Raw genomic sequence first — 19,760 nt, forward strand, 5'->3', positions numbered from 1 at the left:
AACACAATGTTTTTTAATATCACTCCAAAGTAGCATTGTCTAAAACAAACATTATTAAATTAAAATCAAAATAAATAAAAAATGTTGAGACCCAAAATATGATCATTAGTTAGATGAAAAAACTACTACTTTTCAGAAAGAAAAGGTAAATACTATGGGAAAATTTATTATTTCAATATAAAAATACAATTATGTTTATATTATTTTGTATTTATATATTAAAGTATATTTCAGAGGTCTGATAAATAATTTCATGAGACTCATGATTGTTATGAAAACATATGATGAGGTTTGGTGAGAAACAAACCGAAATCTAATGTATTATTTAGTGAAAATGTTCACTGACCATTGATCTCCTGTGCACGTTCATGATAGGCCACGAGAGCAACGGTTCACGCAGCCCCCTCGCAACATTGGGCTGTTCAAGCAAAAACTTTAGTTTATTTTAAAACAGGTCTGCCACAGCAATAGCGACAACAGAACACAACACAGATGCACACAAAACGGAGAACAGAACTTAATAAACACGCCTGAAGAGTTTGTAGTTGAAGAATTTATGCATTTCTATGCCCAGCCTTATTTTTTGGAATGGAGTATTCGGAAATCAAACAGAAACATAGAGGAGGCTAAAGGCAGCCAGAGTCACACAATGTCCTAACCTGATGGCAAACGACACATGATAAAAGGCATATTTTCAATTGTAATCAGAGTTTTTGTCCTAATCAGCAATGACAAGCGACGGTACATTCTGTCGATCGCTTGTTTTTTATTTTCGGCATCATGCTGGTAACTCCGTCCGCAGTGAACTGGCACCAAAAACTTTCAAAAAAAATAAGGCTGGGCATAGAAATGCATCAATTCTCTGTTTTGTGTGAGCTGTTGTGTCCTGTTGCTGCTATCGCTGTGGAGGACCTGTTTTTAGATAAACAAAATGAGTTTTCGTTTGAGTGCCCCAGTGTTGCGAGGGGGCTGCGTGAACTGTTGCTCTCGTGCCCTATCATGAACGCGCACAGCAGATCAACGCTCAGTGAACATTTTCACTAAATAATACATAAGATTTCGGTTTGTTTCTCAACAAACCTTATTGTATGCTTTCATATTAATCATGAGTCTTATGCAATAATTTATTAGACTTCTGAATTATACTTTTGCTTTCTTTTGAAGCTTGAAGAGGTGGTCACCATAAACTGCCATTGTATGACATCACTGAGCACAACATTTTTTCACAATTTCTCCCTTTGAGTAAAGAAAAAGAAAGTCATATCGGGGTGAGTAAATAATGACTGAATTTTCATTTTTGAGTGAACTAATCCTTTAATATTATTTTACCTTTAAAGTGGGTTCATGAGAAAATATATAGTCCAGAAACTTCCTAAACACAATTGTGCTAAGAGATCCTTGGTGCTTTACCAGCCAGTTACCATGGTTTACCGCTCCAGTGGTTTATTCTGTTTCTATGGCTACCGCTGAGTGAAAACCGCGTCACTGTCGTAAATGTCTCTACGCTTTACGGCAGCCGGTTGTCAGTTCCTCCATACGGTGCCATGTGAGAGCAGCAGACAGCTAACAGTACAGCACTGAATCTATTCTGTAGCCTGATAAAGATATTTTGGAAACTAATTCTGTTTCTGATAAAAGATCATAAACTTAATCACTTCTTAATTTATTTAAAGGGTCTATAAATGCCCATAATACTGTGATTTAGCTTTTTATCGAGGTGTAACTGTGTGCAGCCTGGTCTCTTCGGTGTTTTGGAGATGTTGTATTTTATCGGTCTTGGTCTTGGTGATTCAAAAGACATCACTGTCAAGGGTTTAGAGATCATCCGACAGTGTAGTCGGGTTTATTTGGAGGCTTACACGTCCATACTGACCGTCGGGAAAGAGGTTTTGGTATGTGGATGAAGGATGACAGTTGACAGATTAGAAAATGTTTTGATGTAGAGCATAAAAATGCATGTTGAATTATTGCAGTGACTTCAGATGGACACATAGTGCTCAAATGTTCTAAAAAATGTAAGAAGAAAAAAATATATATATATATCGATTTTTATATTTTATTAAAAAATTTATAAAATGAGCTAAGCAGATGGCTGTCGTTGAAATGAAAACAGTAGCTTGCTACATTTAGGCTACTTCATATATATATATATATATATATATATATATATATATATATATATATATATATATATATATTGCAATCTGTATTTTGATCTAATACCTAATTTATTAGAAACAAAAATGTGTATGACTTTCTTTCTTCTGCGGAACACAAATGAAGATTTTTAGAAGAATATCTCAAGTGAACAATGCAAGTGAACATGGTCCAAAACTTTGAAGCTCCAAAAAGCAAGGCAGCATAAAAGTAGTCCATAAGACTCCAGTGGTAAAATCCATGTGCTCAGAAGCGATATGATAGGTGTGGGTGAGAAACAGATCAATATTTAAGTCCTTTTTTACTTAAAAAAAAAAAAATTCCACTTTCATCAGCCCTCCCCTATGCGCGTTCACAAGTGGACCGAGTTCTTCTGTTTTTTGCCGATTCGCATTCTTCGTGAATATCGCCACCTACTGGGTAGGGAGGTGATAGAAAAAAAAACAGAGGGAACAGAACTCAGACGGAACACTGTCCTCATAAACACGCAAAGGAGGGCTAATCAAAGTGGTTATTTATGATAAAAAAGGACTTAAATATTGATCTGTTTCTCACCCACACCTATCATATCTCTTCTGAAGACATGGATTTTACCACTGGAGTCTTATGAATTACATTTATTCTGCCTTTATGTGCTTTTTGGACCTTCAAAGTTCTGGCCAACATTCAGTTGCACTGTATGGACCTGCAGAGCTGAAATATTCTTCTAAAAATCTTTAGCGTTCAGCAGAAAGAAAGTCATACACATCTGGGATGGCATGAAAGTGAGTAAATGATGAGGGAATATTCATTTTTGGTTTATCTATTCATTTAATAAACACTTCTTCATGGCTGCCGAACAACAGGATGTATTTTCAGGTTTGATATAAATGGATTGTAGGTAAATAATCAACTTAAAGCACTTTTTTTTTTTTTTTTCAGTGTTGTTAAGTATCCCGTTACTGTCTTACTGATTCAGCCAAGAACAATTCAGAGCTTCAGTGTTATCTGAGTTATTTGGACTGAATTGTGAACTGATTCAGACCATTTTACTTAGCCGTTCGGCTGATTCAATGAAAAGAACCGACTCGCAAGAGTTATTCATTTGCGAATCGTCTTTGACTAGAACTGATTCTAAACATCTGATGGAAAATACAGAACTAAACACATCGTATCAGAGATATTATTAAAGCACTCAGGTTTATGGTGTCATTGTGTTCTTGGTGTTAGGAGGAGTATTATGGTCGTGAGCTGTTGCTGGCAGATAGAGACATGGTGGAACAACAAGCAGATGAAATCCTAAAAGGAGCAGATGTCAGTGATGTGGCATTTCTGGTGGTGGGCGATCCTTTTGGGTAAGTGAGACTACCTCAAGATCTATTTTTTCACCCTCATGCCATCCCAGATGTGTATGACCATCCCAGATGTGTATGACTTTCTTCTGCTGAACACAAACAAAGATTTTTAGAAAAATATCTCAGCTCTGTAGGTCCATACAAGTCAACAGGGTCCAAAACTTTGAAGGTGCAAAAACCACATAAAGGCAGAATAAAAGTAATCCATATGACTTCAGTGGTTAAATCTATATCTTCAGAAGCGATATGATGTGTAAAAAAAGTCCTTTTTTACTATAAATTCTCCTCACTGCCCATTAGGTGGCGATATGCATGAAGAATGCGAATGGAAAAAAACAATAGAAGAAGAATGTGAAAGTGAAAGTGGAGATTTATAGTAATAAAGGACTAAAATATTGGTCTGTTTCTCACACGGACCTATCATATCGCTTCTGAAGACATGAATTTAACCACTCGAGTCTTATGGATTACTTTTATGCTGCTTTTGTTTACTTTTTGGACCTACAGAGTTCTGATCACCATTCACTTACATTGTATGGACCAACAGAGCTGAGATATTCTTCTAAAAATCTTTGTGTTCTGCATAAGAAAGAAAGTAATACACATCTGGAATGGCATGAGAGTGAATTTTCATTTTTGGGTGAACTCTCCCTTTAACTTGTCATCACACATGCCACAATCCCACAAGTGCAACTCTACAGTGACTTGACAGGAAATTTAAACCCAGACGTAGCACAAACGTTTTGGAAAGCTGTAGTATCGCTGGCCTGTAACTTTAAATATACATTAGAGAGGAAATATCATTAGTGGGTCTCAACCTAGTAGAGTATTTTTATGCATAGTCTATCTAGATCTTGGAACAACTCACTCTTACTCAAAGTTTGTCATAAGTTCAGAGTTATTTGGTCTTTACACTATTCTGATAATGCCCTCAGACTGAGTGAAGTTCACTTAAAAGCATGCATACCGTAAAATAAATGTAAATCTCAACCATAAGTATAATTAAACAACAAAAAAGCTCAATCAGAAAGCGTTTAGTCTAATAGATGGTAAATAATGGAATGATTCCCATTATTCAGACTATTTGTACCACTGAGAAAGACCACAGTGTGGTTGAGCAATGATGTTCTGGGGTTACAAGATATCGGTCTTACAAGAAATGGAATATGAACGTCTGGTACTTTTTGACTGCTTTTAAAGAAATGAGCTGATTACGCTGTACTTTCCCGTCTGGGTCACTTCAATTGTAGTCACGGTTAAGTTTTGCATAGCATTCGGCTTCAGCGTTTCTTTTTTCCCATCCAAACCACTGAAACCCACATTGCGGGAGGGGGAAGGGGCTCTGACGACTCATTTTCCTGCACTTAAGTATGTGTGGGTTTAATAAAGTTTAATGATATGCTTCAAGATTGCAAAGATAAACATTTTTGGCACAGTTTGGACCACTTCCACGCTGTTAACAGTGCAGCACGGTAGTAAGAATTATGATGTAGTATTTTCGACTATGTGTGCACACTATGTGTGCATAAACTTGCATTTTTGCTTTTCTCCAGAGCCACAACTCATAGTGACTTGGTCCTTCGAGCATTGAATGCCGGGATACAGTATCGTGTTATACACAACGCCTCCATCATGAACGCGGTTGGCTGCTGTGGACTACAGGTAGGTAGAGGCTAAGAAACACCTCACTGATAGCTCTGTTTTAAAATTTAGTGAGCTTTCTCGTTGCCTACTGCCCACATAGGCAGCTATCTTTTAAGGGGGCGTTCAGACCGTATGCATTCTTGTGCTAAAAAAAAAACTAGCCAAAACCGAGACACGGTATCTAAAAACGTGGCACTCCTGCACGAAACGTCACGCAATGGTCAAAGATGTCCATCTAGTGCAAGTTTACCTTAAAAAACAATTGAAAATCAGTGCGGATGGATGAAAAAAGCATTCAGTGTGAACAGCCACTAAGGTTGCATCCTAATCATTATGAAACCTCATAAGTTGACAGATTTGAAACACTCAACATAGGCAGCATCACAAGGCTAGGGTATAATTAATTTTCCATGTGCCATTCCATCTCGGGTAGTCAAGTGCTCAGCCTTTGAAAGTTCACTGTTTTGACCGCGAGACCATACGGACACGTTCTACGCATGTGAAATATGACAGCTTTGTGATACACTTTTAGCACATTCAACGTCAACCACAAATGCCAACATTGCGCAAAGACTGTCTATGTGTCTAGAAAAAGTAGGCTGCACGTGGACAGTCTGTGCGTACGGTGCTGATGATGCAATTTGCATTGATGTACTGGCACGTGGAAAAATCAGTTTTTGTTTGAAAATGTCAAACTTGTTTTAGTTTCATAATGTCATTGTTTTCCAAAGAATGTGGTAATGCAGAGCAACTTCGAAACACAGCCATTACAGTGTGGATGAGCGGCGTAAACATAGCGAAATCAATGCGTTTCAAGCGAAAACGTATTAGTGTGGATGTGTCCGTAGAATAAGGACAAAACGAGGGAACTTAGGAGGGTACATACAGTGGCAAGAAAAAGTATGTGAACAAGTTACAATAATGAACAAACACAATCTGTTTTAACTAATAACACACATTTATTTTATTGTTCTTGTACATATTGAATATATTATTTAAACATTCACAGTGTACTGTAGGTTAGAAAACCTACCTGTGAACCCCTAGGCTAATGACATCAACAAAAGCTAATTAAGAGTCAGGAGTTGGCAAACCTGGCATTCAATTAATAAAACGAGATTGGAGGTGTGGGTTAGAGCTTATAAAAAGTAACTAAAAAACACTCAAACATTTTGAGTTAAGAAGCATCTGCGAATGTGGACCATGCCTCGCAAAAAATAGATCTCGGAAGATCTACGATCAAGAATTGTTGCTTTGCATGAAGCTGGAAAGGGTTAAAGTTATCTGAAAGTGCTTAGATATTCATCTGTCCACAGTTAGACAAATTGTCTATAAATGGAGACGATTTATTACTGTGGCTACTCTCCCTAGAAGTGGCCGTCCAGCCAAGATGACTCAAAGGGAACACCGCAGAATGCTCAGTGAGGTGAAAAAAAAAAGAACCCTAGAGTGACAGCTAAAGACTTGAAGGATCATTGGAACTGGTTAACATCTCTGTTCATGAGTCTACTATAAAGAAAGAATTAAACAGGCATGATGTCCATGGCAGGACACCACAAAGGAAGCCGCTGCTTTCCAACAGAAACATTGTTGCGCACCTTAAGTTTGCCAAAGACCACCTTGACTCTCCACAACACTACAGGGAAAATGTTTTATGGACCGATAAAACTAAGGTCGAATTGCTTGGAAAGAACACGCAGCGCTACGTATGGCGTAAAAAAGGCACTGCATACTAAAATAAAAACATCATCCCAACATTGAAGTAAGGTGGAGGGAGCAACATGATCTGGGGCTGCTTTGCTGCTTCAGGGCTGAACCGCTTGCCTACATCGAGGGAAAAATGAATTTCTACAGATATCCTACAGGATAATGTCAGGGTGGCTCTGCGCCAGCTGAAGCTCAGTAGAAGTTGGGTGATGCACCAGGACAATGACCCTAAATATCGAAGTAAATCCACTACAGAATGGCTTCAAAAAAAGAAAATCCACCTTTTGGAGCGGCCCAGTCAGAGCCCAGACCTTAACCCAGTAGAGATGCTGTGGAATGACCTCAAGAGAGCCATTCACACCAAATATCCTAAGAATATGGCTGAGCTGAAGCAGTTCTGTAAGGAAGAATGGTCCAAAATTCCTTCTGAATGTTGTCCAGGTCTAATCCACAGCTACCGGAAAGGCTTGGTTGAGGTTATTGCTGCCAGAGGATCAACCAGTTATTAAATCCAAGGGTTCACTTACTTTTTCCAAAGCCCTGTGAATGTTTAATGGGTTGTGTTCAATAAAGACATGAAAGATTATAATTGTTTGTGTGTTGTTAGCTTAATTTGTGACTTTGATGAAAATGAGATCATATTTTATGACCATTTAATGCAGAAAACCAGCTAATTCCAAAGGGTTCACATACTTTTTCTTGCCACTGTAATTAAGATACCTTCCTTTTGAAGTAGCCTTCATATCAGGAGTGCACCTATGATGCCTTAAAGTGCTGCTTCTCTAGGCAGCTACAGTAGATTTTGGAACAGCCCAATTTTCACCTTTTCAGTTCTTCTCTGAGCTTTCAAGAGAACGAACATCTCTTTTGCCTGCTATCATGAGTCATTCATGGCTAGTCTCTGGAGAAAATGATTAACTGCATTATAGCCTTTGTGCCGAAGACGTCCCAGTGGAGTCTATCAATGAAGTGTAGTGGCTATCAATAACAGCCCCCTGTATTGACCTGTCAGGGCAGCTTTGTGTACCCTGAGGCCCCAGCTGCCCCAGGCCCGCAAAGGGGTCTTCAACTGATCTCAGACCAGCTAATTTGAAGCATTTATCATCCAGGGTGCGCAAAAATGTTACCAGTGAATAATAACACAAATAAGACTTTCCCGCTCCAAGTGTGTACTGTTCTTTGCCACCATTTGTTGCCCACAACACATCTGATTTTGTTTTCAGAGACAGATGAGTGTATTAACTGTGATATTAAAATTCTATCATCATTTAGTCAACCTCATTCATCATGCTCACCTGTATGACTTTCTATCTTCAGGAGATTTTAGGCAGAATTACAGCTGTTACATCCCCATTATTTTTGTTATATTTATTTATTTTGACAGGTTCAGTTAGGGGAAAATGAGGAATAACATTTAACTAGTTGGGTATGTGTAAAGTTGTGGTTGGTGAAGAGTAGGGTATTGAAGTGCAAAGAATTCAGGAGTGTTACCCAAAAAGGGAATACTCTTCGAGACTGAGCCAAAGAACAGCCCGAAGAAAAAAAAACTGGTCTGAACAAACTCACTCTTAGGAGGAACACCTCTGATTTATGGCCCAGTCCACACAATTCTCAAGTGAGAACAAAAACTCAAAGAATAAAACTAGAAAGGTGAAGCAAGATGTGTCCTTTCTTCTGCTTCTTTTCTCTCCCCTTTTCCCCCAATTTTCGTATTTAACTAAACAGACATTGTGGATGAGAGGCGTAAACATAGCGAAATCAATGCGTTTCAAGCGAAAACGTATTAGTGTGGATGTGTCCATAGAATAAGGACAAAACGAGGTAACTTAGTAGGGTACATACAGTGGCAAGAAAATGTATGTGAACCCTTTGGAATTACCTGCATTTATGTATCTGATTTGATCTTCATCTGTTACAATAATGAACAAACACAATCTGTTTTAACTAATAACACACATTATTGTATTGCTCTTGTACATATTGAATACATCATTCAAACATTAACAGTGTAGGTTGGAAATTATGACGTCAACAAAAAAATCAGGAGCTGGCAAACCTGGCATTCAATTAATGAAGTGAGATTGGAGGTGTGGGTTGGAGCTTCTCCGACTTATAAAAAGCACTCATTTTCAGTTTGTTATTCACAAGAAGCATCTGCTGACCACGGCTCACAAAAAAGAGATCTCAGAAGACCTATGATCAAGAATTGTTGCTTTGCATAAAGCTGGAAAGGGTTACAAAGTGTTTTTTTATTTATTTTTTTTTCAAATTATGCATGCCCAATTCCCAATGCGCTCTTATTCTTCGTGGTGGCGCAGCGACTCGCCTCAATCCGGGTGGCGTAGGATGAATCTCAGTTGCCTCCGCTTCTGAGACCGTCAATCTGCGCATTTTATCACGTGACTTGCTTCCCACATCATTCAAGTCAGTGTCAGGTAATTTCAAGAAGGGGGCAAAGGAGAGAGAGGAATGTTCCAAAACCAAAACATACCTGTCAACCTGGTCAGGGATGTAACACAGCCTTAGCAACATTCACTTTCATTTTATGGAAAAAAAGATAGTGACTGAGGCTAACATCTCCTGTTGTGTTCCATGGAAGAAAGTAATCCATACGGGCAGTGTTGGGTGTAATCTAGTAACAAAGTAATTAAATATTGTAATCTAAATATTTTATTATAAAAAGTAGTGTAGCACAGTACATTTAAAATTGTAATCAGATTACAATTAAGTTAAATACTTTTAATTACTGTACAACGGTGACACATATTTCTAAAATAATTTTCATATATGGAGAATACATTTAAAACATAAATTACATTAATATGTACATCTGTTTGAGTTTGAAGGGCTGAAGGGCGTGTGCCCCTGAATCAATAAACAAAGAAGAAAATAGACATTATTTTAAATTCATTAAGCGGAAAAGACAAAGCTTTTTTGTGAAGTGTTTTTAGAAAGTAATTAGTAATGTAGTACTTTTTCAACTAAGTAGTCAGTAATCTGATTACAATTTCACATTAGTAATTAGTTTTGAATTACTGAGTAACTTACGCAACACTGCATACTGGTCTGGAACAACGGTCTGCGCACATTGCATTTATTAGTTTTTTGTTTCGAAGTTAAAATTATTTTCTTTTAATTATATTTTGAATGTTGTTTTTTTATTTTAAAAGAAATATGCAAATATGAGAATTTTTTTGATTATTCGTTTTGTTTGAAAAATGGAAATATGATAAATCAACTTCATTTTTCATGTTTATTGCTCATGGGTATAAAATGAGTATTCATCTTTATATGTTGTTTTTTAATTTCGAAAAAAAAAAAAAATGAATGGACCAGCAGCATGAGAGTGAGTAAATGTAAAAAAAAAAAAAAAAAAAACAATTTTGGTGAACTATAACTTTAAAAAAGGCTATAAAATTATACTACCGTAGAGCCATGTCCACCAGACCCCGTTTCTTAAAGGGGCGTTCACTTAGGGCCAGGGTTTCCATCAGCCGGTAATTACTGTTTTTGACCATTAAAGTGTCCTAATGTCCGACAAATTCAAACTTTGATGGACACAATGTCTGGTGGAAATATTTACATGATGTGTCAGCAACCCCTTTAGTTGATGTCACAAGTGTACAGCATGACGCCATCCCAATGATAACAGCGCTACCCTGCCACTGAGGTTTAAACCTTCCTAATCTGCGACTACTGCGGGTTATATCCCGCACGCTGGCAAAAGCAGCCTGCGTTATTGCCATTTTGCGTGCCCGCAGTGAGAAGTTTCTCACTTAAGAATCACATTAAAACAGCCTTGCGTTGTCATCTTCTGGAGAAGAGGACACCAGGCTAATGTGAATCTCAAGCTGTAGAGAAACACTGGATAAATTTCACTTCACTTTGGCAGCAAAATGCTTTTATGAGGAAAGTAGTCATAAAAATAAAGAGCCAAGGAAATTAGCCAAGGTGAGAAATTATTTGACATTGCATAACAATTTGGTATTTATTTATTTATAATTGAAAAGATATGTGACATGGCAGTGAAGTTGTATTGTTTTGCACCCATTGTTGAAAGTTTTTTAAATTAGATGCTAATTCCGTGATTGACGTTTTTTTTTTTTTTTCCAAAGAAAAAGCAGCTATGATGAACAAAAGTTTATTCTTCGTTTGAATTGATTGTGTCATTATTAGCCTATATCGCATTATTATGCATAGTCAGTTGCGTTTACAGCATAAAATAAACAGAAATGAGATGATTTTTTCCAATTTGTCCAGCAAACTTTATCATTCCCCGACACGTTGGCTGGCACCAAAATTTCTTAGCGGAAACTCGGCTTAGGGCACAATCTTGTGTTCAAAAACAGCTAGATAGAAAGCAACGTAAAAGAACTCAAGGGAACTGGGAACATGTTTTTAAAAGTCAAACTATTTTGAAGTTGACATCGCATCCTAAAAATCGACACTCATGGTGCGAGGTGCTGAAAAAACAATACAAATAAAATTGTCCAACTGCATGTTTACATAGACCAATAATTAAAAAACGTTGCAGACTCAGAGAAGTTGCGTCTCTAAATTCATCCCCTTTAAAGCACTGCTGCTAAAAGAAACCCTGAATAATAATAAAACATCTGTATAAACTCACTGGTTGAATTTATTAACCAACTAATCAACCACCCTGACCCATTCCTTACCTGTGGTGGGGCATGTTGAAGTAATACATGCACCATGGGATCTATAGGATACAAAATAACTGGTAATGAGTTCTCGCACTCCAATGACACTAATTTGTTGTGTCAGCTGTGCCGAATTCTAATGTTTAGAATGATGTCATGCTTTCTGAATAACAGGAAGCACCTTGTTGGTGGCACTCTGAGCGACCAATCTGCTGTAGCGATCACAACACTAAACAAAACTGGACTACTGAAAATGGGCTTCCTACTTTCAACACACTGACCCACGCAAAAATTACCAGCTAATGTTAGACCCCTTGAATGCTTTTATGGATCTAGGAGTTAAATGTGATTAAAGTTAAATGTGATTACTCTCCGTAGCTCTACAACTTTGGGGAGACTGTATCTATCGTGTTCTGGACAGACACGTGGAGACCTGAGAGCTTCTATGATAAGATCAAGAAGAACAGGGATATGGGCCTGCACACACTGTGCCTGTTGGGTAAGCATTTTGTTTACACCTGCATATGACCTGGCTCTCCAGCTGTCCCTTAGATACCACACATTTGTTGTGTTTGCAACAGTCACTACAGCAATGAATGTGTCAGTCAAACCAGACTCCACCCAAGGGATGCGACGCCCCCTACTTCCATATTTTGAGCAAAACCTCAAATAGCCATTTCCCTTCAGTGTCACCCCTGGGGTGCATATTAAATTTGGACCAATTGTAAATGCACAAGGGAGGCAAAAGAGCAAGTGTGTCTCGCTGGTGGGGGGCAGAATTCTGCTTGGTGCCCCTCAAAGCAGATGGTCGCAAATAATTTACTTTATCTGTGTGCCATGGAGATTTCAGACCAACATAAACCCTCAGCTTCCAAAGTACCATTGGGATTCCCCAGTAGAAGCCGTCTTTGGTAATGAATGGTTGTGAAATCGTAGACGCCTCATTGGTGGTCAGCTCCCATTGGCTGGTGAGACCTGAGCGGGAGGGGCTGGAATCCCCAGGTGCATCCCAGCTGAGGAAACATTCAGAGTCGGAGAGCAAGAACGAGGAGAAAACGAGCAAGAGGGGGATCAGTGTTATTAACCTCATTATTCAAAAGCAAACAGGAGGTGGGGATTGGACACATCCCCATCCACCCTGTGCTGCAAGAGCGTTTATCTAACACAATAACCTGCAGACACAACAAAAGAACACACAGACACTCTCATACACATAGACAACCCCACAGTGACTATACACTGCATCCATTCATCATATCTGTGCTAACAAGACATGGGCTATTAATCAAACTGGCAGTGATTGGTCAATTTATTTGCGGATGTTTCTAAATTAAATCCAAAATAAAGTCTTGCCTGATACCGTGTCTACACGGTATGTTTTAAGCGTGTTGCAGATTGACAGTCAATGGAACTGTCTACACTAAATTGCAGTCCATTGAAATGCACCTTCAATTGATGAACACCATATTTCTGTTTTTTACATGCTGCACAGTTACTCCAGCAGTTTTATTTTCCTCATCCGACTGAAATAAAATTTTATTTACAAATTTGTTACGCCAAACATACTCATGATGATTCTGGTCTGTGGCCTACTAATTTATATAATTGTTTTTACCCAAATGTAAATTTTTATCCAGTTTTCTTGAGTACGATAAGGTTACCATGTCGAGAAATTTGGGCCAGAATGGTTTGTAATCACACTGTACTTATCCGTGCTCAAATGGAAATGCTACTGGAACCACTACTTATCGTGCTCAGAACCGTTCCGTGCCAATCCAGGCTCATTGGAACAGTTAGGGTTTCTTTTTTCACCGTGGTTCTGCGAAATCAGCATTAGAGTGGACTGACTGAGCCAAATCGTGAGTCACTACATACTAAAGTTATTCCACCAGCACGATTGAGTATGGTTAGCTAACCGTGTCGAGAAATCCAGGCCAGGAACGGTTTGTAATCATACTGTTCGGAACTGTGTTCAAGTTGAAATGCTATTGGAGACGTTGCTGACAGTGTCAGAACATTTCTTCTCAATTGTGGTAAAGCGGCTAAAGAAATGATCTTATTTTACTGTTGCTAAAGTCTGACTTCGAACTCTTAGCTGATTAGTCCATTGTTTGTGAACATTTATAGGTGACATTCCACTTAAACGCTTCCAGTGTAGACAGCCATGAGCTGTCGTGTCACGATTCGATACAGTGTTCCACATTGGTCACTTCCAGTGTAGAAACAGTGTCATGATTTGTAGACCTGCTTTTGCTTTGTTCTCAAAGTGGGGCCCCTCAGGTGTGATCTGAAAATGTACTAATGCTCCAGACTGTAAGGTTAACAGCCCCAGATGGAAGGCCGACCTACAATTTATGATGTGACAGTAACATCTAGTGAGGCCTGGTTTATTAAACCCAAGCTTATTTTATCATATGACACATATAACTCCCTTGTTTCACAGATATCAAAGTCAAAGAGCAGTCCATGGAGAATTTAATGAGGTAAGACCTTCTCACTCTCTTGTTTTCTGTATGTGTGGGGGTTGGGTTCCACTGATTTATATCTAGTCTTGGGTACTGTCTAGGGAGGGGCTTTGGGTCGATTTGTGGTTTACAGCAGACATTCACTAAACATTCATACATGTAAGTTGCTGGATGCCAAACTGGTTGAGTTGGAAAAAAATAACAACAATAGAACCCGTGGCAGCTTTTTTGACTTGGACGTATGATCTGTTATCATGGAGCTTCCCTGGACCACTTCCAAAACTTCTACTGTATAATTTTCCCATCAAGAGCTTTCAGGAAAAAAAGATTTATCTGCAATTTGAAACTTTGTGCTGCACTTCCAAACTTGAACCTCGAGTCTTTTCGAGAACTGCATTCTCAACTTCATCGGGGTCGACTTTAATTATTTCTCCTTGTAGAAGACTGTTGTTAACTCCTTGCTCTGTCTGTGGTGTCCTGTAATTATCTCCCCCATGGTTGTGCACTTGTGTAATTTTATATCCAATCCACATAAACCCAAATGGGTTTTAGTGTTCCTCTATGTATGCCGTAAGGAAAAGGAGCAATAGGAATGGTGTGTGCTATCCTCGTTCAAGGTTGGAAAGTGCTAATGTCTCCCAGATTTATTGGCGCTGTTGTACCATTACTTGGAAATGGAATAACCGTATGCTGGATGATTTTGGTCACAGTCAGATGCTTGTCCAGTGAGGTTGGTGCCCTTCACCTCGGGGAGGGGGAAATGGCCCCAAGAAGAAATGTAAAGGATGTTTCCAACTTCCTTTAGTTGACTGATTTAATCAAAGATGACAGCCTGATGGTCAGTTAATGGCTAATGCACCTTAAGTAAATTGTGCAATGCATCTTAACCAATGTAAAGTGGATAACATCAGTGAAAGCATTAATGGTGTAGGGCTTTACTGGTTGTTTAGATCAGTGTTACTATCAGAAATAATTTATAATTATTTCTTTAGTTATTAATTGAATCTAACTCATTAAAACCTCATATGGGGCTCCAGTAAATGTAGTGCGTTACGTTTAGGAGCGGGTTTGGTTATTAGCAATAATTAATAATTATCAAAGACAATTATTAATTATTAAAATCTATAGAACATTGATGAGAATCAATGTTAGCTTTTTCTAATCCTTTAAATCAACAATTATCAAAGAAAATCGTTAATTGTTAACATCGATGAAACATTAATTAAAATTAACACTAGCTTATTGATCATTCAAATTCAACAATCATCAAAGATAATTATCAATTATCAAACATCAGTAGAATATTAATAAGGATTAACATTGACGGGGCACCACCCTGGAATCAGGGACTAATAACCAGATAGTAAAACAGTCTCAATATTAGATTGTTTTCTTAGGAAAATCGACATCCGAAGAATATCGATTTTTGGGAAAAAAACAATGAATGAAGGCTTGAATCCGAGCACTGACATCCCGTCAGCATGACACAGGCGTATGCAAAACAAACCAAAACACTTCTCTTTGTTTATATTACAAAGTTTATTTATGCAGTAATATCAATTAATAATTAATACAATGCAGTCAATAAACTTCCGACTTACAACTACAATCTATACAGTTATATGATTAGATATGGAAATCAAAATAATCCTATAACACATGTGTGTGTGTGTGTGTGTGGGGGGGGGTTAGTTTATCGCTCAGAGACGCGGTGGACGGCTCGTAAACAGTCCCGTGTTCTTTGACTCTTAATGGATCAAAACAGTTTGCTGGTCTCACCTGCGATGGCGAAAATGCACAACAGTCCATTTGGTTGGACCACAATACAGCAAAACAAATTCTTGATAATTAATGCCCCGAGTATTAATAATGAGCGGACATGGCGGTCCTTAAACTGTGCAAGCAAAAACCTTGAAACACAAGAATAACACACTATAATATTCTATCTCTGCCCAGATGTAAACCTCTGACTTGAATCGCATGAGGATGCAGAATGTGTGTTCATCTGTCCTTTAAATCCGACCCGGTTCCTTGAGGCTCGTGTGATGACAGGAGGCCATTTCCTTGCTCTGTTGGCGGGCACAGCTGTTGATTCTCGGCGGGCTGGCGGAGAACTCAGAAGTGTCGACTTGATTGAAGATGGAAGAGAAATCTTTAATCTCTTCACTTCTGCAGGCAAACGGATGAAGATGCGGATTGCTCGTCGGTCTCCTTCGGATCCGTTAGAGTGTTTGGTTGAACACAGAGTAATCTCAACTCGTCCAGCAAGATGGAGATTGTATGGCCACAGTTTCGAGTCGGACGTTACTTCCTTGTGCCACGAGGTTGCACCTGAGAGCAGCGATGAGCTACGTCTATACTCGGTGAACAAAGTTGCTGGAAGCAAATCCCGGAAGCATTTCAGAGGTATTTCTACTCCTGATGATGTCCTGGTTTGAGGGACGTTCTGTTGTGTGCCTCATCCAATAGGAGCTGAGAGTTCGATCCTTTAGTGAGCAAGGCTTCATGGGATTTGTAGTCTGTTTTGGACTCCCTTTGTTTGATTTTGGCGAGATTTTTATCAGTAAGATTTACGACTTGGTGTGTGGGGGCTGAGTTAGGTTTTACGACTGTGTAAGGCCTGCCTTTGTCTTCTATCTGAATACATGAGGCCCAACAATGGAGAGCAAGCAGGCCACCCACTTGCTCTGTGCTCAATGCAGTGTGAGACGACCTGATACTTAAGTTTGTTACAACACGCAACGAGTGACTATACATGCACACCAATCAGCTTATTCTAAAAATCCAACAACACAAGAAAACCGCATTTTCATGAGATTAGAAATAAATGGGTTATTATCTGCTTTTGACGTCAAAATGTAAACAGTCATGCGCACAACATTTGCGCACATCAAATAGGCCGGTAAGAGTGTCGGTAAAGGTGTTTACATGCAACACAAAATCAAGGTAATGGGCAAAAATGTACAAATGCTGATCAGTTTTTGATAAAACCATTAATAACATTACCCAATAAAGGCATCTACATGACCTTAAATGTTGGTGGCTTATTAAGCATAATCGGCGTACATAAGATTGTGCATGTAGACATGTCAATAATTGAGAGCACATTACAGATTCATTCTATGAAGACAAGTTAAAAGAATAGACATTCAGTGCATCAGCAATTCTTACGTTTACTTTGAAATCTTGAGTTTATTCGTACCCTCTCTTTCCAGGGGCCGAAAAATTTACGAGCCCCCCAGGTACATGACTGTCACTCAGGCAGCTGAGCAACTTCTGGAGATACTGCAAAACCGACGGGAACGGGGAGAGGAGCTGGGTAAGAACCCATGAAAACCCTTCTGAATTGCTTGAGGACCAAAATGATCTTTTTGGTAGAACCATCTGGACATCTAGCCAACTCTGACATTACAGACTGGCAAGCATTGAAGGAAATTGGATTACTTCTGATTAGAAGCTTTGTTATAAAAAACAAACAAAAAAAAACCTCATTATTGCATTTCACAGTTTATATTCTTTGCTTCAATGCAGCAATGACCGAAGACACAGTGTGTGTCGGTCTGGCCCGAGTTGGAGCCGAAGACCAGGCCATCCGTTCCGGGACACTACGTGAGTTGGCCTCTTGTGACCTGGGAGGACCACTTCACTCCATGATTATCAGCGGACACCTTCACCCTCTTGAGATGGACATGCTCAAACTGTTCAGTGGTCCAGAAGGATTGAAGACCTTGAAGATGACCGATAGTTCCACATATGTTTCTTGATGTTCAAGAAGCTTGAAGGAACAGTGGTCATCAAGAAAATGGTTCACTTGGCAATAAAACAAGTGCTTCAGGCAGGGACATTGGAGGTGTACAACATTAAAGTGAAGCCCAGAGATGCCGGAGGTTCAGGAGAGCACACAATTTACAGAATTGTTATTTTAGATCAAATTTGCCCACTTTAACCTTCAAGCCTCAGTCAGACCAGGGTTGCATTTTTTTTTACGAGATGTGTGGCTGTCATGTTCGTGCTGTCAAAAAATAAATGATGTAATTATAACTGAGGAAGTGGAAAGGTTATTTTGGTTAAAGGTTAACTGCATCTGGGTTGCATTAGTGCCTTTGAAAATTGACCTTTCTTGTAAATTGGCATAATGTATCTGTTATACATGGAATTTTCTCATTGAGAATGTAAATATGATGAAAGTCAATTTAGAGATTCTTTTGCGCATGAAGCTGCCCATGTCATAATGAGCAAAAACAGAGATTGATTTTTGTACAATAAAGACACTCGTGTCATTGGCAATGACTACAATGTCGCCTGACATTGGGTTTGAGTGATGTTATTGATATCTGTGGGTTTGTTTGTGGTGTCATTTCAGTTCAATCAGAATAAATTGCATAGAAAATGAGCAAAGGTCTGAAACAATGTGGCTCTTTGATTTATTCACAAACATTTACTGTCCCCTGACTATGGAGTCAAGGTTATGTACCTTGAAAGCTGCCATAACAAAAACTTGACGTGGTATGTTAAGTATTGATGTAAGATACACACCTGCAAACTCCATAGAGTTGAAAAAGGTGACAGACTTGGGGGGGGGGGGTGGAGGCTGCAAATGTCATTTTTTGTGACATGTATCGATCAACATGTTATTCTTTGTTATTCTATTATATTTAAAACAAATTTTAAGTGTACCATTATTGATTTTTTTTTTTTTTTGGTCAAAACGAAGCATTAAACTCTGGTGACTTTGAGAGAAGCATTTTTTATTATTATTTTCTTGAGTATGTATATCAAACAGTTGACTAAAGCACTTCTAAAAGAGGCTATTTAGACTAGTGTCAGAAATTAACTTTTAAGGGGCAACATTGCGTTGTTTGGAGTTGTTTTTAAGGGCATTTTTCAATAGACGTCATAAAGCAAGTTCGTGCGTTACTAATAGCCAAACATTGTGGACATTTTACAAATTTTTAAAGTCATGTTCTGTCTCAACGAATTCTGTGGAGTATTTAAAGAAACAAAGTGTTTTGCACCATACACTGCAGCAGTAAGGATAACTCCCTCTGGTTTGGATACACGATTATTAGAGCTTGTGGCCCATCAGAGACACACCGTGTCTGTCACACAGAGGCAGTGGTATGCACGCATCCTCCTATGCTTGTGCTGCTCTTATCACGGACGCAATCGGCCGAAAAACTGCTTGTTCACTCAACACTGAAATTTACCAAATCGTTCACATGCATGTATAGGCTACTTCACTGACATCCCCAACCCAATTCTTGTAAAAGGTGTGTTTTCTGACTTTTTAAGAGACATATATCCAATCCAATAATTTATCCTAACTAGGCTACATCTGGACTGTATCTAAACAAACAAGAAATGTGATGGCACATTTCATTCCTTCATTTTTTAAAATATAAAATTCCTTGTATATTACAAAACTTGTGCATCTCAAAACATTTTCATATTAACAACCAGTCATTAACTGCACTACTTGATTAAAGTCTTACAGGTCTAAAGTCACATGACATAACAGTAAAAGTTCCAGAGACAATTTAGACTGATCTGTTGTCTAATGTTGTACTTCAAGCTTGTAAGACTTCAACAGTTCTTATTTAATTTCGAGTTGGACATTCATAACTTGCACTTCAATGTAAGATTAATATTATACCGGACTAGAATGGAAGCGCTGTATATTTCACGCTGTAGATTCAAAAGAACTGGCTCATCTAAATCCTTCTTTTGGGAATTGGACCATACGGAAGCGCTGTCTGTTTCACGCTGTAGATTCAACAGAGCCAGTGTCATGATCA

The 19,760-nt window shown here is 38.6% G+C and overlaps 1 protein-coding gene across 1 annotated transcript; it reads left to right on the forward strand.

Annotated features, from left to right (window-relative positions):
• Nucleotides 1–1,547: 1,547 nt before the first annotated feature.
• dph5 (diphthamide biosynthesis 5) lies at nt 1,548–19,713 on the forward strand. The gene is made up of 7 exons (XM_051694300.1): nt 1,548–1,892; nt 3,367–3,491; nt 5,045–5,153; nt 11,879–11,999; nt 13,944–13,983; nt 17,181–17,284; nt 17,497–19,713. Exons 1-7 carry the CDS (start codon nt 1,758–1,760, stop codon nt 17,727–17,729), a joined length of 867 nt encoding a protein of 288 aa, XP_051550260.1. The 5' UTR covers nt 1,548–1,757; the 3' UTR covers nt 17,730–19,713.
• The last annotated feature ends 47 nt before the right edge of the window (nt 19,714–19,760 follow it).

This window comes from Myxocyprinus asiaticus, chromosome 49 (assembly GCF_019703515.2).
Source record: "Myxocyprinus asiaticus isolate MX2 ecotype Aquarium Trade chromosome 49, UBuf_Myxa_2, whole genome shotgun sequence".
NCBI lineage: Eukaryota > Metazoa > Chordata > Actinopteri > Cypriniformes > Catostomidae > Myxocyprinus > Myxocyprinus asiaticus.